Genomic DNA, 27,877 nt, shown 5'->3' with positions numbered 1-27,877 from the left:
AAATTGCAGGCTGGTTAGCGTAGGGTCTGTCCTGGAAAAACTGGTGGAAGCCATTGCTAATGATAAAATAACCATGGATACAGAAGAGCTTTGCTGAAGCAGAGCTATCATGGCACCTGCAAAGGACGTCCTGTGTCATGGACACTCTCTTTGAGTGTGTCAACAAGCATTGAGATACACATGACAAAAAGCTTTCAACAAGGCATCTCACTGATGACTCTTACGCGAACTCCACTTTCATGGAATAAGAGAAGAGGTCCTCTTGTTGATCAGGAATTGGTTAGGCAGGAAGTAGAGAGCAGGAATAAATGGCCAGTTCTCTGTACGAAAAGATGTAAGGGGAGTCCAGCCCCACCTCCACAAGGATGGGTACTGGGACCTGTGTTTTTTAATTTTTCCATAAATGATCTTGTGTTAGGGTTAAACAGGGAGGTGGCCCCATTTGCTGAGCATGCAACGTTCTTCAGGGTCATCAAACCATGAGAGATTGTCAAGAGCTTGAAAAGGACCTCTCCAAACTGAGTGAATGGGCAATAAGATGTACCTGGACTACAAATCCCATCAACCCTGACCTGTGACCATGCTGGCTCGAGGCCTATGAGAGACCCATTCTGATTTAAGTGTTCTTTTATCATTCTGTATTATATGATTTTGTTTATTTTACATGTAGCCCCCACCCCACCTTGGGATCCACAAAGATAACGGACAGCCTATAAATAGTTCGAAAAATACCGCTGTGCTCTCTGAGGAATATTGCAATGGATTATGCTATTAGTTTATGTTTCAATGATACACTGAAAACCAGTGCACTTTCTTAATCATATGGTTGACTGACTGGCGATGGCGTCTGGCTAAGTAGAGAAGACCTGCTATCAGCATGCGGTGGGCATCTGGTGATAGGACATCTGGCGTTGATTGACAGGAAAGGAAGCCTACAGGAGAAAACTGTCTTGAGCAGCATAAATTACTGAGCCTCTGCCCAGAATCATCTGTGAAGTATCCCTGGTGTTAACCAGAGTGCTATGTTTAAAGTTAAGTGTCCATCTCTGCCTCTGTTGCAGTCAAAACCCAGTCAAAACATTTTTAGCAATTCTGCGAGGGGCTGCAGCTACAATGAGGAATGAGGCGGGTTGACGTTTGCCAGGTTTGGAGGCAGGTATGGCGACCCTGTGTGCACTTCTGACATCTGGAAGGATGTCAACGCAGCGTGCAGCAGCTGTGAAACAGGAAAAAGTCCATGATAGGGATCATTAGGAAAGGAAGGGAACATAGATCTACGGCATGACCGCGTTTGGAATACAGTGAACAGTCCTGGTTTCTTCACCTCAAAAAAGACATTGCAGGTTTGGGGAAGTTTCAGAAAAGGACAGCCCAAATGAACAAGGGGATGCAGTGACTCGCCATGGGAGGAAAGTTTGCGGCATTTTTTTAAAAAATAGTTTTTGTTGCAGCATTTAGGGCTTTTTAAGAAACGCGGGTGGCGCTGTGGTCTAAACCTGCAAGATCTCCCAAACAATTATGATTGTACAACCTTATATGCAGGGCCAGATTTAGGTTTGATGAGGCCCTAAGCTACTGAAGGTAATGGGGACCTTTATATGTCCAGCTGTCCTTTGTCAACAACAAACTGTCACTGTTTTTTTTGTGTTGAATATATGCTATATGGTAATTTATGGACTTAATAGGTATCTAAAGCCATTTGCACATGTTGCCGTGCAACCAGTCCATGCAGAATGTAGGTACCCTATATACAGAAATGAGCAAACCAGTGATATTTTAGGGAGCAGGCTAGCAGGCGGGGCCCATTAGTTACATCACAGGAGCCTACACAACCTGTATGTAGGTTTTATTTTATCTGTTTTTTATCTTGTATTTTGGAAATGTACATCCAGGTGTTTTTTTCCTTTAATTTTTTAGGGGCCCCCAAGAGAGTGGGGCCCTAAGCTGTAGCTTGTTTAGCTTATACATCAATCCAGCACTAAGGGACGCAGGTGGCGCTGTGGTCTAAACCACAGAGCCTAGGACTTGCCGATCAGAAGGTCGGCGGTTTGAATCCCCATGACGGGGTGAGCTCCCCTTGTTTGGTCCCTGCTCCTGCCAACCTTGCAGTTCAAAAGCACGTCAAGTGCAAGTAGATAAATAGGTACCACTCCAGCGGGAAGGTAAACGGTGTTTCCGTGCGCTACTCTGGTTCTCTAGAAGCGGCTTAGTCATGCTGGCCACACGACCTGCAAGCTGTACACCGGCTCCCTTGGCGAATAAAGCGAGATGAGTGCCGCAACCGCAGAGTCAGCCACGACTGGACCTAACGGTCAGGGGTCCCTTTACCTTTACCTTTACCCCATCTTTACTCTCAGGGTGGTGAGAAGGAGAAGGGCAGCTCTATTACACACACTATTCCGAGCTCCTTGGATGCAAATGAATTGAGATGTGTGGTGTTGGTTTTGGCCCAGCGCCGCAACCCCACTCCTTGCATTCCCCGCTTTATTTCTCCGCACAAATCTCTATATTGCCAACTTTAATAATGCCACGGCGGGGAACAGCTTAAAAACTAACTACAGCATACTATAACCAGCTGATTGCATTTTCAGCCCTGTTCCACCCTCAAAGCCCAAACCACAGACATTATTCTGCAGCAGCAACAGCAGAAGCAGAAGCGATTTAGCAGAACAACAACACACCCTTTATTTTGTGGCATGGTAATTTAACAGAACAACAGGGAAATTCTTTAAAAAATTGTTCTGCCTTTGTTCTGCCCGATCCACAGTCTCACTTTGTTTTTACAGAACGCTGCCAACTTCGAAAGCAGACACCTCACTCCTGCAGATGCCACCCGCCTCCACCCCTTGGCAGACGTCTCCCCCGCCAACTTGATCTCGGTTCTGCAGAGTCACGAGACAGCTCAGAATAGAATCCCGAGGGCACAGACCTCTGCTCTTGCAGGTGGCTCCAAATTGATTTGGGGGAGCTGAGCTAATGTATCATCATTTAATAGGAATGCACCACATTAAAATGCCACAGCAGGAAGGGGGGGGGAGGAAAGCAGATCTGCAAATCACAACTACACAAATAGGTCCTTGGAAAGAGAAGAGGAATTGCTAGGGGCTAAAGTTTGGAGAGGGAAGGACGTGGGAACCGGGGGGCGGGCGGAGGGGAGATCAAAACAGCAACCATCGTCAAGCTGTATCCTCCAGATATCATTCGCTTACAACTGATGCTGGCTTGGGCTAATGGTAGTTGCAACTCAACCACATCTGGAAAGCATCAGGCTGGCGATGGCTGCCATAAAACATTGGGAAGCTTCTGCCAAAAATCCCTTTTTTGTCAGCCTCTACTGCAGCCTGCAAACCTAACCTAGGAATGAAAGTTTTGGAGTCCATTAGATTGAGTCCACTGTTGTTGTTTAGTCGTTTAGTCGTGTCCGACTCTTCATGACCCCCTGGACCAGAGGACACCTGTCTTCCACTGCCTCCCGCAGTTTGGTCAAACTCATGTTTGCAGCTTCGAGATCACTGTCCCACCATCTTGTCCTCTGTCGTCCCCTTCTCCTTGCGCCCTCCATCTTTCCCAGCATCAGGGTCTTTTCCAGGGAGTCTTCTCTTCTCATGAGGTGGCCAAAATATTGGAGTCTCAGCTTCACATTCTGTCCTTCCAGTGAGCACTCACGGCTGATTTTCTTCAGAATGGAGAGGTTTGATCTTCTTGCACTCCGTGGGACTCTCAAGAGTCTCCTCCAGCACCATAATTCAAAAGCATCAATTCAAAAGCATCAATTCTTTGGCGATCAGCCTTCTTTATGGTCCAGCTCTCACTTCCATACATTGAGTCCATTAGAACACTGCAAATGACATTGGTGCTTCACCGGAAGGGTCCATCTAGCCTAGCACCTCATTTCTAACAGTGGACAGGTGGATGCTTCTGGGAAACCCACAATCACAGAGAAATCAACCCTCCCGTAACAACTGGTGTTGAGAGGTAAAGTGCCCCTGCCTCTGGATTTTTCACTAGTTAATAGCTATGGAGGAACCAATCATTTGTGAGGTCGATACTGCCTTTCTGACAGACCTGGCAACACAATCTACAGCTACCTTTAGGGGACACACACAGATATTCCCAAGTGCAGGATCTGGCCCTAAACGTGCTCCCCAAACCCATCACTCAGAGCCCAAGAATTTAGCCAAAGCTCCTCTCTCCATGGACTAGTGTTTTCGTGACTGGGGAAAGAGGCAACAGCTGGAATTTGGGTAAGTAACTCTTCTTTCCTTCCCTCTCAAACAGACCCTGTGACTGTTAAGCACTAAATCCTGATCACCCCACACTTGTCATGATGCCCAACCACTAAGGCTTGGGGAAAAAGGACATATTATTTTCTTTAAAAAAGAAAAATCCTTCATCTGTTATAAAATAGATTGCACCAATTTCTGCTACTTATACTATTCTATTTTTCTTCCTTCAAGGTCAATGAAGTGTACAAGTAAAATCGTCATTAAGGGCTCCTGCAGACGAATTGTTTGTTGAGCATCCCTCCTGATTTGCTTGCACAAAGCTTATGCGGAACTTAAAACTATATCTGGTCTTTATTGAACCTTAGTTCCGATTTGTTTACAGGGCGGTTATGTGAGAACGAGCATTCATTCCAATTTGCTTGCGGAGGGTTTACATGTGTTCCACTTAATCATTCATTCATCCCACATTTTCCAAGGCATTCCCCTGTCCCTGTCAAAGCACGGAAAAGTCTGTTGGCTTTTTTAGTGAGGATTTGTTGCACTAGAGCGACAGAGCTCTTTAATCCACTTTAAGTGTGAAAAGCTAAAGTTCTGGTATTCGCTCGAATCCCTCTCACAAAACAGCGGCAGTCTGAAGACACTCTAAATCCCATACATAAAAGTTAAACATAATATAATTTTTGCTCAAATATAATAACAACAAGCCAGCAATTAGCTCCTTCCCCAGGCATGCTGGGTTCACCTTGATACATGCATTCTTGCCTAAACACCTCTTCTGCAAGCATGTTTGAGTAAGGTTCCTGCTTAGTGGAATGGGACTTGCTCCTTAACAGAATCACACAATTCCAGGGTTCTATGGGACACAGATGATCACACAGACCAACTCTTGCTCAAGGCAGGAATCTTGCAAGTCCTGAAAGATGATTGATTATTGCAGGTACAGTTCACATCTCCTCCAAGAAGCATGCATGTTTCACCCTCTTCTCCATTTCAAACTCACAACAACCCTGAGAGGTAGACTAGGCTGAGAGTCAGTAACTAGCCCAAGCTTCATGGCTGAGTAAGGATTTGAAACCTGGCAAGACTCCCATAAAAGCGCCTGGCTTTAAATTGTCTACCCAAAACTTATGGCCTATACCCAAAACACCTACTCACTATGGGCCCCACTAAAGCAAACAGATGCTTTTGAATTCTGGCACTGGAGGAGACTCTTGAGAGTCCCATGGACTGCAAGAAGATCAAACCTATCCATTCTGAAGGAAATCAGCCTTGAGTGCTCACTGGAAGGACAGATCCTGAAGCTGAGGCTCCAATACTTTGGCCACCTTGACTCCCTGGAAAAAACCCTGATGTTGGGAAAGATAGAGGGCACAAGGAGAAGGGGACGACAGAGGACGAGATGGTTGGACAGTGTTCTCGAAGCTACCAGAATGAGTTTGACCAAACTGCAGGAGGCAGTGGAAGACAGGAGTGCCTGGCGTGCTCTGGTCCAGGGGGTCACGAAGAGTCGGACACGACTAAACAACTAAACAACAACAGCAAAGCAAACAGACTAATTGGTAAATGTCTAAAAGATATTGAGCACCAGAACATCCTGGCCGCTATAAGGAAATTCTGCCCTTGGTATGTTCAGTTTCCACCTCTCCATTTTGATTCTCTGGCCCCATATCTGCACAAACATTATCCCAAAATACAGACGTGCGTTTACACTTGCAAGACTAGATGTTTTGCCATCTGCGGTACTTGAGGGTCGATTCCAAAAGATTCCACCTGAGAAACGTCTTTGCCCCTGTGGAGATGGCAGCACCAAAACCGCTGCACACGTCCTCCTGTCCTGTACTCTCTACAAAGACCTGAGGAACAAGATCCTCACCCCACTCGTACTAACCATCCCAGGGCGCTCAACCACTGCCACAATGTCCTTTCTTCTATCAGATCAGAATGAGCAGAGAACAGCAAAGGTTGCTAGGTGCAAAGCAGGGGCAATCAGAATAAGGGCCACTAACTCACTGCTGATTCAGGACTTTAAATTGTGCTTTTATATCCAATTTCCTTTTCTGCGTATACTGTAATGTTTTACTGTTGCTATGGCCATTGGCTAATGTGAATAAAGTTTTATTTATTATTATTTGAAACCTGGTCTCTCCCAAGTCCACTGCTCTTACCACTACAGCCTACTGCCTCTCAGAGATGGTCAATTTCTGCTTAACCCTCCAGTAATGGAGAGCTAACCACCTTTCTGGAACAATCCCCTTCGCTGCTGAACAGCTCTTCCTGCTAGGAAGTTTCTCCTTAGCATTTAACCAAAATATGTTTCCTTGCAGCTTTCCTGCCTGCTGGTTCTTGTCTAGAAAGAGAAACCAGTCCACTCCATCTTCAACCTGTCGGCCTTTCCAATATTTGAAGACCACTGTCCTCTGCAGGCTAAACAAACCCAGCTCTTTAAATTGTTCCTTATAGGATTTCGTTTCTGGACAACTACTCATCCTGGTTGTCTGAACGCATCCCACAGTTTAGAATTGCATCCGTAATGTTCGACTTTGTCATTCCCATCATTTTCTACCACAGGAGAACCAAGATGCTGTCATGAGTATCCACCAGACACCAGCAGTTCAATTAGGCGCACCGTTTAAGAGCAGGCCTATTCCCAAGACCAGGAGGTGCTCGCCTGATTACTCTTACTTAATAGCTGAATTTCCAAGTGTTATTGACCGCTTTCCATTTTGCCTGCTGCAAGAAGCATGTGCTTTGTTTTTGCCAACACTTGAAGCAAAAAAGAAAAGAAAAAAGGAGACGCATGCATTAGTCATGCAGTCACTCGTCTCCAGAAAGTGTCACGGTCTGAATTTCACCACTGCATGCTAAAAACATAAGCCAATCAAGCCAATTGCCCATCTAGCCCAGAATCTTGTCTTCACAGTGGCCAACAAGGAAGATAGTACCTAGCCAACATAGTAGCCACTGATAGCTGGATCCCCCACGAACCTCTCCAATCCTCTTTTAAAGCCATCTAAGTTTCCAATGAGTGGCTCCTGTCCAGGTTTGTAAATTGTCTTATTTTAAATGTTGTGAGGACCCTCTGCCCTTTAAAAATGTGGGTTTTTGGGGTGGGTGGTGGGTTATTAGGATGTTTTTATTTTGAGTATGTATTTTGTGGTTTTATATTTTGATTTTATTCTGTGAACTGCCCTGAGACCTCCGGGTATAAGGTAAAGGTAAAGGGACCCGTGACCATTAGGTCTAGTTGTGGCCGACTCTGGGGTTGCGGTGCTCATCTCACTTTATTGGCCGAGGGAGCTTCCGGGTCATGTGGCCAGCATGACTAAGCCACTTCTGGCGAACCAGAGGAGCACACAGTACCTATTCATCTACTTGCACTTTGACGTCCTTTTGAACTGCTAGGTTGGCAGGAGCAGGGACCGAGCAACGGGAACTCACCCCGTCACAGGGATTCGAACCGCCGATCTTCTGATTGGCAAGTCCTAGGCTCTGTGGTTTAGAAGAAGAAGAAGAAGAAGAAGTTGAAGTTGGTGGCCATCAAGAAGGGAGTTCCATAGTTTAACTATGGCTGTGTGTAGAAGTTCTTTTCCTGAATCTTCCAACCTTCAGCTTCACTGCAAGTCCATAGGTTCTGGTGTAGTGAGAGAGAGGAGACCTCTCCACTTGCTCCACACCACAAATAATTCTATGTAGCTCTCTCACATCTGCAGTTAATTGTCTTTTCTCTAAATTAAAAGAGTCCCAAATGCTGCAACCTTTGTTCATAGGGAAGATGCAACATCCCCCCTTTCCCAGACTTTTCCAGCTCTACAATACCCATTATGACTCCAAGGTCTCATTCTTGGTCAGTTGCCACCAGCTCAGACCCCACCAGCATACCTGGTAAACGCTTTTGTTCTGACATGCACCTCTTTACACTGGTTTAATTGGAGCTGCTAAACCACTGAGCCTCTCGGGCTTGCCGATCAGAAGGTCGGAGGTTCAAATCCCTGCGACGGGGTGAGCTCCCATTGCTCTGTCCAAGCTTCTGCCAACCTAGCAGTTTGAAAGCACGCCAGTGCAAGTAGATAAATAGGTACCACTCTGGCACTCGTCACACCCCATAGTCGCCTTTGACTGGACTTAACCATCCAGAGGTCCTTTAAGTTTACTTTACATTTTACTTGGAGCTGCCTTTGGCATTTTACTGTCCTTTCACTCAGTTTGGAGATACTGTACCCTTTTTGGAGCTCTCCATAATCCTTTTTCCTTCCTTTTAACAACCTCAAATGTGTTAAATGCGAAGTGCCCCAAAGTAAAGCAGAACGGTTTTTACACAGAACTGGCAGTTGTGCAATCAAGGCATGACTGGCAGATTATCAGCATTTTGAGGACTGGAGGAAACAGGAAACAAGTAGCCAGAGTAAGACATGAGCTTATCAGGCCGTGATGCATTTTAAAGACCTAATTCTGAAGATATGTTATGAAGATTCTCACAAAACAGGTGATGAGGCAGGATAAACCTATAACTGGACGGCACTTGTTCATATTTATTTTGAGTCCCTTTTCATATACCACCCTTGAACAAAGCTTCATAGGTGGTTTACAAAAGCAAGAAAAATAGGAACAAAAACACATGAATATCCCTTCAGACAGAGAACCACACGCTGAAGACTAGACTAGCCCTCCCCTCCCTGACATGGTAGTTTTCTATGTGCAAATAAGGGAACTTCCAGCCTGCCACTGTCTGGGGGCGAGATTCAATCACATGCTGCAATAGTCAGATTGGGCAATTATAGTGCTGTGCAGGATCCTAAACAACAAACCCAATTTCTCCCAAAGGCTAGACTTCTTGCAGTGAGGAAGGTGAGGGTCAGGTAAGGTGGGATAAGACTTGCTTTGATACAACATCCCAGGCATAGGCAAACTCCGGCCCTCCAGATGTTTGGGACTACAATTCCCATCATCCCTAGCTAACAGGACCAGTGGCCAGGGATGATGGGAATTGTAGTGGGATGCTAAGAGGCAATTGGGTTTCAGAGGAACACTGGAGGTCTAAACGACTACCATACTTTGAAAATCTGGTATCAAGTCCATCAATTTTGTTTAATTTGTTAAACTAAATAGTTTTAATTGGATTTGGGATAAATGTGCAGTTGATCGTTACTGTTTTGAATTTTATTGTGCTATTATCTTCCTTAATGGGTATATGCGACACGCTATTCTGAACGATGTTTTTTTATAGAAGGCGCTGGGGATGAACGTATGGGACCAAGGGAGCAGCAGTGCCCCAAACAAGTTTGGCAACCACCCATCTAACCTCCCCGCAAACAGATTCATGAAAATAGTGCCGTCTAATTTCCCTGCAAACTAATCAGGGGAAGTGCTACATAACCTGGTCGTCTGGAAACACCTGATTCAGGGAAAACATTCTGCTTTACTAACCCCTCCTCCTTCCCAGTCTGAAATGGTACTACTCTGACACAGGTCCACCAGGTCACTCACGCTAACCTGCTCTGCACCTCAGAGAAGCCCCCTCCCCCCCCAAATCAACAACATGAAATGATGGGAAGCAACTTGCTTTTCACACAGACAGGTTTTTAAACCCAGGCAAGCCTTCTATTGATTGCATTTATATCTCACCTTCTCCTCCAAGGAGCTCAAAGTGGTGTAAATGGTTGCTTGGGAGAAAGGCAAGATATAAACACGCTAAAGAATTAAATGCTTCTCCCCCTGCCCTCAGTTATTCCTCACAATAACCCTGTGAGGTAGGCTAAGGGGAAGCAGCTGGCCCAAGGCCGCTCAGTGAGCTTCATGGGCCAAATAGGGAACTGAACCCTCATTTATCTCATTTCCTAGTCCTAACCAATTTGTCACTCTGGGAAGGGTCCAAAATGAAGCATCACTGGGAGGGTGTTGACACTATTTACGGCTAGAAGGGAAAGGGTGCTTAACCCTTTCTCTGCTTGGTGCTTTCAGGGCCAGCTCAGAATCCTTCAGCTGCTGCCACTGCTGTGAGTTTAGCCACCTTTTTAGTTCCATGCAATGAGTTCTCTAGAGCAGGCTTCCTCAACCTCACCCCTCCAGATGTTTTGAGACTACAACTCCCATCATCCCTAGCTAACAGGACCAGTGGTCAGGGATGATGTGAACTGTAGTCCCCAAACATCTGGAGGACCGAGTTTGCCTATGCCTGCTCCAGATGTTTTGGGACTACAATTCCCATCATCCCTGACCACCAGTCCTGCTAGCTAGGGATCATGGGCGTTGTAGTCCCAAAACATCTGGAGGGCCGAGGTTAAGGAAGCCTGTTCAATAAGCCTGTTGGCATCCATCTGTCTCGACAGACAATGGAGTGTGCCCCCAAGGGTGAAGTCAAACCCCTGGGTTAGCAGCACCAAAGTCACCTCCCCAGAGCGCAAGCCTAGGCGGTGTGTCTGGAGGTCCTGGGCTGCTCAGGTGACAACCTGCCCACCTTCTCAGCCTGGCTGATGTAGTCCAAGGGAAAGCAGGACAATCGGTTTGGCACCAGCTTGGCTGCAGCAGTTGCAATAATAATAATAATTTATTATCTGGCTGAGTCTCCCCAGCCACTCTGGGCAGCTCCCAGTTAAAAGCAATACAGCATTAAATATCAAAAACTTCCCTAAACTGGGCTGCCTTCAGATGATTTTTAAAGATAGGATAGCTGCTTATTTCCTTCACATCTGAAGGGAGGGCGTTCCACAGGGCAGGTGCCACTACCGAGAAGGCCCTCTGTCTGGTTCCCTGTAACTTCACATCTCACAATGAGGGAACCGCCAGAAGGCCCTCGGTGCTGGAGCTCAGTGTCTGGGCTGAACAGTGGGGGTGGAGACGCTCCTTCAGGTATACTGGACCGAGGCCATTTAGTGCTTTAAAGGTCAGCACCAACACTTTGAATTGTGCTCGGAAACGTACTGGGAGCCAATGCAGATCTCTCAGGACCAGTGTTATGTGGTCTTGGCAGCCACTCACAGTCACCAGTCTAGCTGCCACATTCTGGATTAGTTGTAGTTTCCGGGTCACCTTCAAAGGTAGCCCCACATAGAGCGCATTGCAGTAGTCCTAGCAGGAGATAACCAGAGCATGCACAACTCTGGCGAGACGGTCCACGGGCAGGTAGGGTCTCATCCTGCGTACCAGATGGAGCTGGTAGGCAGCTGCCCTGGACACAGAATTGACCTGCGCCTCCATGGACAGCTGTGAGTCCAGAATGACTCCCAGGCTGCGCACCCGGTCCTTCAGGAGCACAGTTACCCCATTCAGGACCAGGGAGTCCCCCACACCCGCCTGCCCCCAGAAGGAGGCATAGAAGGCTCCATCCAACTGCCTTAGGGACTCTGCTCTGGGTTTGTGTAGAATTTACTCCTTAGCTCTGTAATTGTTGTTGTTGTTTAGTCGTTTAGTCGTGTCCGACTCTTCGTGACCCCATGGACCAGAGCACGCCAGGCACCTCTGTCCTCCACTGCCTCCCGCAGTTTGGTCAAACTCATGCTGGTAACCTCGAAAACACTATCCAACCATCTCGTCCTCTGTCGTCCCCTTCTCCTTGTGTCCTCCATCTTTCCCAACATCAGGGTCTTCTCTAGGGAGTCTTCTCTTCTCATGAGGTGGCCAAAGTACTGGAGCCTCAGCTTCAGGATCTGTCCAGGATCAGCCCTGAGTGAGCACTCAGGGCTGATTTCCTTCAGTATGGAGAGGTTTGATCTTCTTGCAGTCCATGGGACTCTCAAGAGCCTCCTCCAGCACCATAATTCAAAAAGCTCTGTAATTAGGGTCATCATTATACTTATTTGTATCGTGCCTTTTCCACAGGCAGCCCAGAACCTCCATACACACTGCCCAGGTTTGTGGCTCAGAGAGGTCACTTTTGTGCTGTCAACGCAGGGGGTTGACTTCACCCCTGGAGGCCCACAAAACAGACGGTTGCCAGCAATGACAAGAATTGCGGAGTGAGGGGGAAATGAACCACAAGCTGATTCTACATGCTCATCCTTTGCCACGGCATCAGTTGGCGACTGGATGCCTGGCAAAGGGGGGGGGGGCGAGATCCAGCCTTGCCCCACCCACAGAGCTTCCCTTTACAACCGAGCCACTTCTCGCACACTCGGCTGGGAGTCGCTTACACGCGCGTGAGAGTGAATCAGAGGGGATGATGGAGCAAATCATAGATGGAACGCCTGTGGATGCGCTTAGCCGACGGAGAGACTAGATTAAAGAAATTATGTTGACAGTTTGTGGCGACGTGGAAGGGATGGGGAGGGGCGGCTGTCACGGAGGAGGCGGAAGGAAAGAGAGAAAAGCAAGAGCGACTCTCTGCCGGCTCCACGCAGGCCGGAGAGCAGATCAGCCCTTCATCAACTGAGTACCAGGCAGATGCTTTGAGCTGCAACACCTTAGAGTCCCAGGTTGTGGGCACAAAAGATCTGCAGGGTATTTAGGCTGGCACAGGGTGATGGAGGGAGCTGTTGCACTCGGGTCCTGCTTACGGCCTTGCCACAGGCATCTGCCCAGCCGCTGGGCATAAGAACATAGTGAGAGCCCACTGGATCAGACCAATAACCCATCGGGTCCAGGGGCATATGGTGAAATTTTTCAAAGGGGAAACAGGTCCAGAGGCGCCAGCTTGGAAGAGTGATGGGGGGGCACTGTTGACGTCACAGTGTCCTCACATCATGTCTGTGAGCATCTTGTCTTCCTCCGTAAGCCGGGCCGAAGCTTCCCAGGCTTTGGGAAGGTGGCAGGAGGGCTCCAGGACCCATCAGAGCATCACACTTCCCTCCCTAAGCCAGACAGGAGCTTCCTGGGGTTTGGAGACACCAAGGGAACATTTAGGGGACTAGCCTAGTCCCTCTAGTCCAGGGGTCAGCAACTTTTTCTTAGCCGTGGGCCGGTCCCTCATACCTTGTGGCAGGCCGGACTATATTTTGGAAAATAAAATAAATGAACGAATTCCTATGCCCCACAAATAACCCAGTGATGCATTTTGAATAAAAGGACACATTCTACTCATGAAAAAACATGCTGATTCCTGGTCGGATTGAGAAGGAGATTGGGCCACATCTGGCCCCCAGGCCTTAGGTTGCCTACCCCTGCCCTAGTCCAATGATTCTGGTCCCACAGTGGTCAACCAGATGCCCATTATGGGAAACCCACAGGCAGGATCCGGGCACAAGAGCGACTCTCCCCTCCTGTGGTTACCAGCAAATGGTATTCAGAAGCATTGCTGCTCCAGCTGTGGAGGCAGAGCAGAGCGTCTCCTCCATGAATTGGATCAGTTCCTCTTTAAAAGCCACCTAGGTTGGTGGCCAGCATTGCCTCCTGTGGCAGGGAGTTCCAGAGATTAACCACACACTGCCTGAAGAAGGACTTCCTTTGATCCACCAACACTCAGCTTCATGGGATGTCCACACTGCACCAGATGGCCTTTGGCCTGATCCTGCAGCCAAGCGCTTCTTATGAATCACCTCAACTATGAATTGGCCAAGGGGAGTGGGGAGGGTTAAGCAAACACCACATTATGCCGCCTTTGTCAGGTTGCTGCTGACAATGAGAAGGTATAGGAAAAAGGTGTAAAACAGCAGCTTTGCTGGATGATATGAAAAGTCCAAAATCTTTATTAGGCCACTGCTTTCCATCAGCACAACCAAAAACATTCACAGCAAACTCAGCCCTCCAGATGTTTTGGGACTACAACTCCCATCATCCCTAGCTAACAGGACCGGTAGTCAGGGATGATGGGAATTGTAGTCCCAAAACATCTGGAGCAGGCATAGGCAAACTCGGCCCTCCAGATGTTTGGGGACTACAGTTCACATCATCCCTGATCACTGGTCCTGTTAGCTAGGGATCATGGGAGTTGTAGTCCCAAAACATCTGGAGGGCCGAGTTTGCCTATGCCTGATCTGGAGGCCCGAGTTTGGGGATGCCTGGTCTAATAAAAGGCATAAGGATTTTGGAACAACAAGCAGTTTGGGGGGTTGGAAGTGTGAATAAATGCAGAGCATTGTTCTCACACATTACAATGCAGGATACTTGTGAAGTGTGGACATCGTTTATGACACACACTCACATGTTTAAGCGGCTGGGCAGATTAGTGCAGCTGGGAACCCCCAACTCTGTCTGAATTCTCACGTACATAGGTGTGCAAAAGGCTGTGTGCATTCACCGTACATGCCAACTCTTTTCTGCTTTACAGGTTACCATTGTTTGCTCGGCTGTGCCGTGGAAGTCACAAAAGAGAGCCTAGCACTTAGCACCCGTTTGGGAACGCTGCCTCAATAAGCTTCCCAGAAAACATGCACAGCCGGGCTACAGTCATAGGCTGCTTGCGAGGGTCCTGTGGAAAACACTGGCTGAAGCACACACATTTCCTGCAGGAACACTCATTCGCAGCGCTGTCTTTGCACTTGAACATCTGCAAGCAGACGGTCTCATATTTGGTTTCAGGCATCTCCCGGTAGGGCCAGGAATGGCTTTTGCCTGAAACCCTGGAGAGTGTAGATCATACTGAGTGAGCTACACGAATCAGCGTTCTGCATAAGCTGCTTTCTCTGTTTGCATAGGGCCTTGGTTTGGCAGTATAGCATCTGCTTTGCATGCAGAGGACAACAGTTTTGATCCCTGGCATCTGCAGTTAGGGCTGGGAATGTCTCTTGTTTGAAACCCTGGAAAGGGGCTGCCAGTCAGTGCAGAGGACACTGAGTTTCATAGAATCACAGAACTGTCGAGTTGGAAGGGGTTCCAAGGGTCATCTAGTCAAACCCCTACAATCCAGGAATCCTTTTGTGCCAGGGCTTGAACCCACGACCCTGGCATTAAGAGTCTTCTGCTCTACCAGCCTTGCCATACTGCAGGCTATGGACCTATGATCTTCATATGAGGCAAGTCTCTATGTATTCTCTCCCTCCCTACGGTTTAACCAAAAACGTAACTTTTAAGCAGCATCTAAGCCACAGAATGAAGCTGCCTACGATGGCAATTAGCGAAGGTTGGATAGGCACCTATCAGGAATCCAGGGAGGCAGCAGAACCTCCTTTTTGAAAACTTTCCAAGAAAAAGGTTGGGCAAGGACATGCTGGGGATGTATAGGATATCCTCTTGCCTTTGGGCAATTGTTGCAGTACACAGCCAGCTGGCTCGTAGCCAGCTCTCCAATTAACCTGCCATTACAAGTGCCACATCAAAGCCAGACCAGTATTCCCATTGTAAGGATGAGAGGCTGAGGCTTAGAGAGAGGTTTTGATAGCAGGCACAAATGCATTTTGATTCTCCTGGAAGAGCTGGAGGTCATCTTCAAGGTGCAGGGCTGTATTTTGTAACTATCTCTTTCTAAGAATCAAAACCTAAAAAAGGGGAGTGCTGTTGGCATTATACAGTGTTGCCCCCAAAATATTGGCAGGTCAGGATCTAAGGCAGCTCGGCAGAGAATACATAATTCCAGGGTGGTGGTGGCAGTGGGGTGTTCACGACACACCCTTTTCAACCTAGCAGCGTCCATCTGTAAAATGGGAAGAGCAACTAACTTCAAGGAACAGTTCCTAGAGCAAAAGAGAGCTGTTCAAGCTGAGAAGCGGTGCCTTGCAATGTACAGTTTCCATCCCTTCAGGTAAAACAGCCAGCAAGTCAATAATATAAATGGGATAAAGATACACGAACATGCAGAGCTCCCGCTGTCTCCATCACTCAACGCCTGCTGGAGCAGACAAGTTGCCCACAGCCTCCAGAAAGATGCCCCCGAGCCCAGACTTTGGTGACCCTCTGGTGAAAAAGAGGTTTAGCGAAGGCAAAACCACTGGAACATCTTCTGCCTTTGGCAATAGGTCAAGCCACATTCCAGAGGGGGCATTGCTAGCGAACCCAAGTTTGCAGCAAGTGTTAAGAGGGGATCTCTCAAAGTATGAAAGACCTGAGCAGTTCAGGGATTTATGAAGGTAGAACTGTTTGCACGAATGCATGCGCGCACGCACACACACACACACACACACACACAGACTTGTTGCTAAACACAGTCCATATAAACCACACTGGGACAATGCTGCCCCGCCTTATAGGACTGTTGTAAGGAGACGGCAGGTGCTTTCGAGTCTTTAAAAAGCGACACAAGTGCTAAATCGCATCACCAGCAGCACAACCTCCTCACTCCGCAAGCAGACAGGCAGTGAAGTCACAAGATGCCCATCTAATCTCCGAAGCTCTCCTCTCCTCAGGCACCTCATTGTGCATGCCAGCCAAATGCCAGGCGGACTCAGCGCCTTCTGCAACAGTACCACCACCTTCACGAACCAAGCTCAACATTATATCATTCGGAAGCCTTTGCATATCTCCGGCTTTTTAGGGAACATTTCCTGAGCGTGCCCTGGCACAACCGTAGATAGAAACCATACGTAGGTGGTGTTTGGAGGGGGGGAGGGGGATCTTGCAAGGAAGGAGAGGGATCAAGGTCTTTTTCCTAACCAACTCATCAGCCCTGCAAATGCTCCCTTAAAGCTAGTAATAACAAAAACACAAATCCGTCCTTTTGCTCTGTTGAGGAGCTGCGACAACCGAAGACCATGCCAAGACCAGACAACTGGTTTTTGCAAGGAGAAGGGGGGGAGGGAGGCGAACGGATCAAAGTCAAAACCCAGACATGTCCTTTAGCAGAAGATGCTCCGGATGGAAAAGGAAACAAGCTCTTCTTACCTGACCAGCTACAGAACAGCAGCAGGGGAGGCAGGAGAAAGGGCAGCAAACCTCTGGAAGAAAGCCCGGGAGCGTCCATGGTCATTTGCTACTGGAGGGAAGAAGGGGAAAAAAAGAAAAAGAGTTTCATGAAGAGGAAATCAGAGGGTGCTTCTAGCGGCTTTCTCTCTCTGTCTCTCTCTCTCTTTGACAGAAGGGCAGGCGAAGCCAAGGAAGATGAAGAAAACAAACCCCCGCATCACTCCATCCCCAAAATGAGGAAACCAACCTCACTTCCCCGTCTACAGACATCGGCAGGGTGGGGGTGGGGGAGAGCCCAAACCCAACCTATTTCCCAGAGCCGATGAAATCAGGAGTTCTATGCCCCCCTCCCTCTATCTCCTTCCTCCTGAAACATCTCCAGCTAAAAACGGTTAAAGGGAGATGAATATTTTACAGAGAGGACATCAGGGCAGCGGCGGGGAAAGCGGCAGGGAGACGGGAGGAAGGCGCATCAGGGGGGGAAAAAAACTGTGCAACAACATCCTTTTCCCGGGTGCCTGGCAAAGCACGTACGCAAACACAGCCACGCAGCCGGGCACAGACTCACCTGCCCAGCATCCGCTGCAGCGCGCAGCGCCCCAGACACGCAGACACACGCGCGCACCTCGAGAATTCGCTCCTCGCTCGCCCCAGGACCGGCGGAAAAAAAAATCGCCACTTTTTGCTCAGGCAGGCAGTCACATGCCAAGGCTGCTGGGGTGCCCCCCTCCCTTCCCTCTTCCTCCTCCTCCTCCTCCTCCTCCTCTTCCAGGCCTTTCCACCAGTCGCACTAGGAAACCTTAAGAGTCACAAGAAACCAGAAGAAGGGGAGATGTTTTTTTCCCCTTTTTTTGCAGAGGAAAAACATTTCCTTGGAACGGGGCTGGGGTTTGCACGCTTCCCCAAGCAGCAATGCCAGGAGGAGACGGGGCGGCAGAATCTGCAGGGAAAGGGGGAAAGAGAGACGACCCCCCCCGCCGCGGACACAAGGGAGGTGGGCTCTTTTGTGTCACCTTTGCAGCCCTTGGACCCTGCCGTGCTGCGCTTGTCAGTCTGCTAGTGTCTCTCTGCAGCGCCTTCTTTGCGCTCTGCTGCGGGTGGTTCAGAGACATCCCACCCTCCTCCCGTTGCCTAGCATTGATGGGGCTCTGTTTTCCCCCCAACAATGTACCAGTTCAGGAGAAAAGAAAGAGTCGTCTCCCCCCCCCCTTCTCTCTCTCTCTCTAGTAGGCAAGCCAGCTTTTGGGAAACGGCTCCACGCAGTCCTAGTTCTCTTCCCCCCCCAGCTAGCTTTTCACAAAGCAAGCTGGACAGAGGCGATCGGAAGAAAAGGCTGGAGGGGGGGGGGGTAGAAGGAGCACAAGGGAGGCTGTACCACTACGACTGCCTGCCTGCCTCGCTCCAAGCCAACTTGCTTTTTTTTGGTGTTTTGTAAGGTCACCCCTGCCTGCCTGGAATCAGCCACACATTGTTTTTCTTAAGGTGGGCTGGGAGAATTCAGAGGCTTCCTCCCCTCCTTCCCTTTGCTTGCCCTTCCCTTTGCAAAAGGGAGGCAAGCTTTGTCTCCTGAAAAACACTCCTGGGTTCTTCTCCCCAGGCTTTCAAAAGAAGGCTGAAAATGAGACCGGGAGGGAGGGGTCAGGGGGAGAATTGGAGACTCCCTGTTGCACAAAGTCTGGCTTCTGCAAAGTGCTTCCGTCTGAGAACTCTCTCTCTCCTCTCCCCCACTAACCTACCCACCCCCTGCTCCTCTTGCATTCCCAGCTACCACTCCAACTCTTCCCCAAGGAAAATACAAGAGAGAGAGAGAGAGAGAGAGAAAGCTGATAAAAGCTTCGGTGAAATGAATGGAAAGCCTGCCCGGGGAATTAGGATGGGACTGTCAGACAAGGGATGCAGGAAGGAGGTGATGATTGTGGCAGGAAATAAACAGGAAGCACAGAAATCAGGAAGGATTTCATTCCAGGGAGGAGGAGGAGGAGGAGAGAGGGGCTAATAGATATTTATTCCTGAACAAGAAGAGAGGGAGCTACCTTTGAAGATAGGGTCCTGAAGCAAACCTCTCTAGCTTAGTAGGGTCTGCTACTGAGATGAGGGCGGGGCCTCCCAAGGATTTAGGCAGGGAAAACTCTCCACCAGCCCTCCTATCTAGGCTCCTTTCTGCTGGAAAGTGCTGGGGAATGGATCTGTGCTTCTGTTCGCAAAATGCATATCATATCTTTTTAGCTAAGGTAAGGCAGCATGCAGGGACATGGGTGGTGCTGTGGGTTAAACCACAGAGCCCAGGACTTGCCGATCAGAAGGTCGGTTCGAATCCCCGTGATGGGGTGAGCTCCCGTTGCTCGGTCCCTGCTCCTGCCCACCTAGCAGTTTGAAAGCACATCAAAGTGCAAGTAGATAAATAGGTACCGCTCTGGCAGGAAGGTAAACGGCGTTTCCGTGCGCTGCTCTGGTTCGCCAGAAGCGGCTTAGTCATGCTGGCCACATGACCCGGAAGCTGTACGCCGGCTCCCTCAGCCAATAAAGCGAGATGAGTGCCGCAACCCCAGAGTTGGCCACGACTGGACCTAATGGTCAGGGGTACCTTACCTTACCTTACCTTAAGGCAAACTGGTATGACTGTACAGCCTGCATAGCTGTCAACTTTTCCCTTTTTCAAAAAGGGAAACTCTTTCTGAATAGGATTCCTCGCAAGAAAAGGGAAAAGTTGACAGCTATGAGCCTGTGTCTGGCATAGGGTGGTATTCAACTGCACAGAGGAGACCTATGGAAATGAATGGACCCCATTTAGCCATTCTCATTCATTTCAGTAAATTGTAGCTGAACACCACACCCATAGTCTTCATAGCACAGTGCCTCTCCTCTTGCAAGTACGGAGCTAAACTTTTGGAAATCTGCTTTAGATGCTAAGCTTCAGACTTGGAAACGGGGGTTGGGGAGGAGAGTGCACCTGAGCATGTACAGAATATAGGAAAGAAGCAACTGCAGCCAGACCCTCATGCGTCTTGGAGAAGGATGAGGAGGTGGAGACCAAACTGTCCAGGCTGACCTGACCAACATCTTTAATCTCCTCCCCCCCACCCTGGTTTCAATAGAGAATCAGGAATCACAAGTCCAAGAATAAATTCAAAAGCCGAAGTAGTGTGTTTCTTTAAATCAAATAAATGCAACTTTTGGAATTTGGTTCCCGGTGAATAAATCATCAGGAACTGGCCGATCAGAAGGCCAGCGGTTCGAATCCCCGCGACGTTGCTCAGTCCCAGCTCCTGCCAACCTAGCAGTTCGAAAACAAGTCAAAGTGCAAGTAGATAAATAGGTACCACTCTGGCGGGAAGGTAAATGGCATTTCCATGCGCTGCTCTGGTTTGCCAGAAGCAGCTTAGTTATGCTGGCCACATGACCCAGAAGCTGTACGCCGGCTCCCTCGGCCAATAAAGTGAGATGAGCGCCACAACCCCAGAGTCATCTGTGACTGGACCGAATGGTCAGGGGTCCCTTTACCTTTAAGGACCCAGGCAGTGGGCCCTCCTAACCTTTTCCTCCGACACCTATTTTTATTGCACGAGTAATATAAAAGGAGCCCTAGTGGATCAGACCAAAACCTCTTAAGTTCTGTACCCACAGTTCCCAGTCACCTGTCTCTGAGAAGCTGCCTCCCCCTAAATTCACATCCTTTGCACCATCTCCCCATCCCCACTCCACGCAGTGCTAGGCCATACATGTTTGCCCCTTCCTTGCATACATCAATCTGCTCCTTTAGTGTAGACAAATTTACGTCTCCATTGTCTTCCAAGATCAGAACGATGGGTTTTTGAAGCATCCTATGGCTTCCAAGGCTGCATGCCGTCAAACATCTCTGCTCCTGTGCTCTGCCCACAAGACTTCGTTCACGAGCTTAGGGGCTACAACTTTCATTTTTGACATCACTTTGTGAGAAGGAGTAAAAAGGTGTGCCTCGAACTCAATTGTAAATTCCTGCGTTGGGCTGTTGTAAATTCCAGCGTGGGTTCGGCTGCAGGGGAGCCAGGTCAACAAGATAAGGAAGTAGAAAGAGTCTCTAAATAAGGTTAGGTTTAGAGAGTGTAGAATGGATGATGTATTAGTACCATGTCTTTGATGATTAGACAGATTGTAAGCCAAGCTTCGAATGAAGGGCGGCAGCAATAGGGATAAATACACTTGCCCGTCCATTGTTCGGGGCTCTTCGTACCACCCTGGGACGGGGAGCCCGCCTTTGCAAACGCGTTATAATAAAAGGGAAGTAATAGACCTTATCTCGGTGTCTCCTTGTCTCATTGTAAGTCCACGTAAGTAACTTCTCACAATTTTTGGCGCCCAACGTGGGGCTCTCGACGACCGGCTCGGCGGGGGCTGGGGAACGGATCAGCCGGCACTCCGATTTTCGGAGAGATCTGTTGCTCAGGGCCCGCGGTGACAGGTTCCGGGAGCTGGAAGGACGGAGAACCGACTTAAGATATTCTGAAAGACTGGTGGTCTGGGACCGCCGCAGTCGGGGACTGCCTCGCCCTGCAGGGACGCCTGCCAGTTTACCAGCCACCGAGAAGGAGGCACTAGACTGAAGGGGGTGAGTATCTTGGTAATATATCCCTGGGAAGGGGAATATTGGGTGTTGTTGGTGTGTGGTCTCTGTATGAAAGAGAGGTTCCAAACGGACGCGTGAGTGTGGACCGGGGGGCCTGGGACCCCGGCGGGAGGATTAGCTTGCGGTTCCGTTCTCCCGCGAGGGAAACGGCCAGGCGATTCCGCGTGATTGTGTGAGTGAACGAAAAAGAGACATAATAGAGTATGGGAAAGAGTCAGAGTACATGTAAAAGGGGCCCCAGTAATGGGACCAAAGACCCCATAGATCCAAATAGTCCTTTGGGACAGGTTTTGTTGGCTTGGGATGATAAGGCAATTAGACCCAGATAGAGTAAAAGGGATCATGGAACTACGACCACCTAAAGATAAAACTGATGTAAGAAGAATGTTAGGATTATTGGGATATTGCAGATTGTGGATAGATCAGTATTCAAAGTTGACTCAGTTTTTGAATAGGAAACTGACAGGAAAACAAGAGGAGGTGCAATGGGACGAGGAAGATAAGGCCAGGTGGGAAGAAATTAAGAAAACTTTAATAACTAGTCCGGCTCTGGCCCTGCCAAATCTACAGCAGCCGTTCCACTTGTATGTGACAGCGGCTGCTCAGACGGCAGTAGGAGTCCTGGCTCAGAAAAGAGGGGGGCGATATCAGCCAGTAGCTTATCTAAGCGCAACCTTAGAACCAGTGGTTAGAGGATGGCCGGCGTGCATTCAAGCGGTGGCTGCAGCGGCCGAATTAGTATTGGAAAGCAGGAAATTGACCTTTGGGGGAGCACTGATAGTGCACAGCCCTCATCAGATAGGCGCAGTACTGACAGGTGCTGCACCCACCTGGATGACGGACAGGCGCCTAGTGCAATATGAAGGGATACTCAGAACTGGAAATGATATAACCATAGGGACAGATAGAAATTTGAATCCAGCGGAATTCCTAAGAGGGGAGCGGCAAGAATGGGAACTCGAGGAGCATGATTGCCTTAAGGATAAAGAATTAATGGCCAAAGTTAGGGAAGATCTAAGCGAGGTACCTCTAACGGAAGGGGAAAGATGGTTCGTAGATGGATCTAGTTATGTGAGGGAAGGAAAAAGAAGGTCGGGATACGCAGTGGTCAAGGAAGACGGGGAGACAATAGAAAGCGGGGCCCTCCCTAGCACTTGGTCAGCCCAGAAATGTGAAGTAATGGCGCTAACCCGAGCCCTGGAATTGGCAACCGGGTTAGATGTGACAATCTGGACTGACTCAAGATATGCATGGGGAGTGGTGCATACTTTCGGTCGGACCTGGAGAGAAAGGGGCTTCATAAAGGCGGATGGGAAACAAATTGAACACGTTGCTTTACTCGAGCGGCTACTAGAATCCCTGATGGGACCTCGGAAGATAGGCATTGTGCACATCCTCGCCCACACCAAAGGATACAGTTCGGAGGAACAGGGAAATGCATGGGCTGATCTCCGAGCGCGAGAAGCGGCGGAGGGGGAACCAAGGAAGGAAATATTTAAACAATGTGTCCTGCAAGTACCTGTGATTGACCCGCAGGATGTAAAAGATTTAGTGTTCACTCAAAAGGAGAAAGAATAGATGGAAAAGGAGGGATGGGAAAGAAAAGGAGAAAGTTGGGAGACTCCGGAAAAGCAAATGGTCCTTCCAAAATCAACTATGTTAAATATATTGGAGAAAATACATGAAGGAAGTCATTTAGGCACGGAGGGAATGGTGAATTTGGTGAAGTCAGTGTATTGGAGTAGAGACATGTGGCCGATGGCGCACGCCATCGCATGGAAGTGTCTGATATGTCAAAAGGTTAACAAAGCCCGGGCAAGGAAAACTGAAAGGGGTGGGCGGCCTCTAGCGGTATGGCCCTTCCAGAGAGTACAAGTAGATTTTACCGAACTGCCAGAAAGGGGGGGGCAGAAGTATTTGTTGATATTTAAAGATCATTTGACAGGTTGGATTGAGGCCTTCCCTAGCCGTAGGGCCACAGCTCAGGTGGTTAGCAAAGCCATTCTGGAACACATTCTTCCTCGGTATGGAATAATAGAAGTCATAGACTCTGATAGGGGAACTCATTTCACCAAAAAAGCAATGCAGGAGGTACTGTGGGGATTATGTGGAGTTTCCACACGTCCTGGCACCCTGAGAGCAGCGGAAAGGTGGAACGGGCGAATGGGGAAATAAAAAAACATTTGACTAAGTTATATCTTGAAAATGGGCTGCCTTGGACGAAAAATCTCCCTTTGGCACTATTAAGGATGAGGGTAGCTCCCCGAAAAGACACTGGTCTGTCCCCTTTTGAGATGATGATGGGTCACCCATATTTGGTAGTATTAGGAAACCCTCAAATCGAGTTCAGGGATCAGTTTATCAGGAAATATTTGCAGTCACTGTCCCAGTCTCTGTTATCTTTCCACAGACAAGGCATACTAGCACAGCGGCCCCCGCTCCTGGAGCAACAGCACACCTTTCAGCCCGGAGACCTGGTCCTGATAAAGGCTTGGCGGACGGAGAAACTCAGCCCGAGTTGGGAAGGCCCATACCAGGTCCTGCTCACAACCGAATCAGCAGTACGGACCAGAGAGCATGGATGGACCCATTACCACCGGGTGAAAAGAGCTCCACCTGAAAATTGGACAGCAGTGACTAGTCCAAATAATCCGCTGAAAGTTACGCTTACCAAATCAGGAACCGGGATCCAGAAGGGCGCACCTAGACTGTGATGTGTTTGTTTTGTACCTGTGTGTGTTTTTTTTTCGAGTGCTGTTGCTGTCAACATTGCGAAGGGTGTGTGCAGTGTGTGCATTGTACTGAAAGGTGCAGCATCATCTTTATAGAGGACGTTATACTCCAATATTGTGAAGTGAAATTAGGAGGGGAGGTAACGTGCCAATTAGCAGAAACCCCAACGGTGAGGCAAGCTTTAATCTATTTGAACCCCACACATGAAAGGTAACTGGCAAGTATTAGGAATAGTATTAATAGGATGGGCCACTTCATGGGCAACCCAATCGGAACCCCAGTGCACCGAGTGCATCCAGACAACCCGAACAGGCAATAAAATCACACAGACCCTAATGTATTATAATATAGCGCCAGAATGTGTTCAACAGTTAGATCCTTGTGTTCACAACCAAACTCAATATTATAGATGTAGGGTAAAAGGAAACAAGACGGAATGCTATGAACCCCTGGCGGTGGGACCCATAACTTCCAGTATATATGTTTACGGATATAAGGGCGGAACCGCTAATCAAGCTGGTGAGGGGAGAAGTATGTGTTCCTTGGCCCAAAACCGACAGGGTTATATAGCACATAATACAACAAGGGGAGAGGGCAGGATTATGGTCTGTTTTGATGCTTGTATCGCAATAGATAAAGGACAGGGCCCAAATGGAGGGGCAGGGGTCTGGTGTGGAAATCGTGGTTGGGAACAATCATATTTACAGGAAAGAAAGTACCTTTTCCAGAGAATAAAAGGAAGTAACGTGGGGGCTGGGGCCGGGGTATATAATTATTGGTACACAGAGGGAGTTAATAAACAGCCCACCTATAGAGGCCCTGAGGGAATAAATCTCACTAGGGGAGCTGCCTCCACCGACTGCTCCACAGGAAAATGCAACCCAGTATGTCTATGGGCGAGCGAGAGACCTTCTACTTCGCCTAAATTTGTGCACATAGGTATAGGCATTGATGGGACTGGAAAAGATCCTTATGGATATCTCATCATACAAATACACACAACTAAGGTAACGAGACAACCCATATCAGTATTCGAAGATTTTGAGGAAGAAGTACAGCATTTAAATACCCTTCCCCTACCCCCTAAAGCCCATAATATGTTCCTAAGTTTAGCTGAGACTATAGCCAAGGAATTAACGGTGAAAAATTGTTTTGTATGTGGAGGAACAAATGGGGGATCAGTGGCCATGGGTGGCTCATGAAGTAAACTATACGGAGGTATATAAAACACAAAACAATTACACTTATAAGCATTTGGGTAACGAGGTATGGCAAATCTCTAATCACCTAGTTGGGACAGAATGCTTCACCAGGAACACCAGCCGAATAAATGGAACGCATGTGGGGACACTCCCTTGTATAGGACAATGGGAGGACAAACAGTGGTGGAGTCAAGGGAATAATAATAAAACTTGGCCCTCTCCCCTCGGAAATATTACCAATATGAGCTTTCTCCTAGATCCGGAGAACAGAATGCTAGAATGGACAACCCCCGATGGGTTTTACTGGGCTTGTGAGAGCTATGCTTACAATAGGTTACCTTTAAATTGGGTCGGCTCATGTGTATTGGCAACCTTAAGGATATGTTTGGTTCATGGTTCCCTAAATTACCTGGTCTGCAGGCCATAGTGGCCCTAATTGGGTTAATTGCGGCAGGATGCGTACTACTTCCATGCGTTCTGCCAATCTTTGTTAGAACTATCAATAATTCTTTGTCCCTCCTAGCAGAACGGAAGGTATCCACATATTTTATGAAGATGCAATATGCCTCAGTACCCACATCCGATGAGGAAGCAGAAATAACAGCCCAAGAATTATTATGTGAGTTCGAGACAAGATACAAAAAGAGGGGGGATTGTGAGAAGGAGTAAAAAGGTGTGCCTCGAACTCAATTGTAAATTCCTGCGTTGGGCTGTTGTAAATTCCAGCGTGGGTTCGGCTGCAGGGGAGCCAGGTCAACAAGATAAGGAAGTAGAAAGAGTCTCTAAATAAGGTTAGGTTTAGAGAGTGTAGAATGGATGATGTATTAGTACCATGTCTTTGATGATTAGACAGATTGTAAGCCAAGCTTCGAATGAAGGGCGGCAGCAATAGGGATAAATACACTTGCCCGTCCATTGTTCGGGGCTCTTCGTACCACCCTGGGACGGGGAGCCCGCCTTTGCAAACGCGTTATAATAAAAGGGAAGTAATAGACCTTATCTCGGTGTCTCCTTGTCTCATTGTAAGTCCACGTAAGTAACTTCTCACAATTTCCTCCCATCAGCCTGTTCCCCCCCCCTTCCCTCTGCCCCAGGCCCAGAGCTATTAGTCAAAGGAGGTCAGAGGCACTTGGTGGATCTCTCTAACCTCCTTAGTGGAGACACATTGCTTCAAAGCAGCAGCAGAGCACCACAGGTTTGATCCCCAGCATCTCCTGTTAGGCTCCTTGTCTGAGAGCCGCTGCCAGTTAGTGTAAAAATACTGACCTAGATTTATGCATTTACATATTTACACTTTCAAAACAATATATATATCAAGGCACTGTGCAACATGAAAGAATAAAACCAGCAGAAAGCATTCGTAAAAACATCAATAAACGCCAAATAGCTACAAAGAGAAAATTCATGTTGCAAAGGCCTAACAATATAGTTTTCAGACACTGTCAGAGGGAAGGGAGGGGTGGTTTTTGCTGAAATGCTCTACTGGCAGGGAATTCCACAGGACAGGGCATGCTGCACCAAGAGCTCCGTCCCTGGTGAAGGCCCACCAAGCCACAGGGGGAACTACCAAAGTGGAAGTACCCAGGGATCGAGGTGGAGCACCATGAATCAGACAGTCTATAGAAACACGTTGCCAGGAATCTGCTCCTGTGAGCCACCTGGCTGCTGCATTCTGCACTAGTTGAAACTTCCGGACCGGATACAAGGGCAGCCCCGTATAAAGCATGGAACAGTAATCAAGCCTTGGGGTTGCCAGTCCATGAGCCACTGTGGTCAGGCTGTCATGGTCCAGGAATGGTCACCTCTAGTTTACCAGTTGGAGCTGGTAAAAAGGCACCCCTGGCTGCAAAATAAAATATAATAATAATAATAATACCCTAACCATCTGGCTGGGTTTCCCCAGCCATTCTGGGCGGCTTCCAACAGAATATTCAAATACAATAGTCTATTAAACATTAAAAGCTTCCCTAAACAGGGCTGCCTTCAGATGTCTTCTAAAAGTCTGGTAGTAGTTGTTCTCTTTGACATCTGATGGGAGGACGTTCCACAGGGCGGGTGCCACCACTGAGAAGGCCCTCTGCCTGGTTCCCTGTAGCTTGGCTTCTCGCAGCGAGGGAACCTCCAGAAGGCCCTCGGAGCTGGACCGGGCAGAATGATGGGGGTGGAGACGCGCCTTCAGGTCTACTGGACCAAGGCCGCTTGCTCCTCTAGTGATAGAAATGAGGAGTACCCTCCAAACAGCATGGCTGCTCCACCAGAGGTGAGTTCAACCCCTTCCAGAACAGGCAGGTGACCTGTCTCCAAGATACAGGAACCACCCACCCACAAGGCCTTCATCTTTCCAGGATTCAAGTTCAATTTGTTCACCCTCAGCCACTCCACCACTGGCTGCCTGAGCTATCCTCATT

The 27,877-nt window shown here is 48.4% G+C and overlaps 1 protein-coding gene across 7 annotated transcripts in view; it reads right to left on the bottom strand.

Moving 5' to 3' along the window:
- Window positions 1-18,286, bottom strand: part of LOC309372898 (tyrosine-protein phosphatase non-receptor type substrate 1-like) — a 110,458-nt gene extending 92,172 nt beyond the window's left edge. Inside the window, exons 1-2 of one of the 7 annotated variants that reach the window (XM_081916954.1) lie at window positions 17,945-18,286; window positions 16,911-16,998 (exon numbers count right to left, since the gene is read on the bottom strand). In XM_081916954.1, coding sequence (XP_081773080.1) covers window positions 16,911-16,998; window positions 17,945-18,043 — 187 coding nt within the window. In that variant the 5' untranslated portion in view covers window positions 18,044-18,286. The other 6 variants (XM_081916955.1, XM_081916959.1, XM_081916956.1 and 3 more) reach the window with 6 other exon arrangements.
- Window positions 18,287-27,877: the final 9,591 nt, after the last annotated feature.

Source organism: Podarcis melisellensis, assembly GCF_964234715.1.
Source record: "Podarcis melisellensis genome assembly, chromosome: 6".
Lineage (NCBI taxonomy): Eukaryota > Metazoa > Chordata > Lepidosauria > Squamata > Lacertidae > Podarcis > Podarcis melisellensis.
This window is presented reverse-complemented; position numbering and strand designations above follow the sequence as displayed.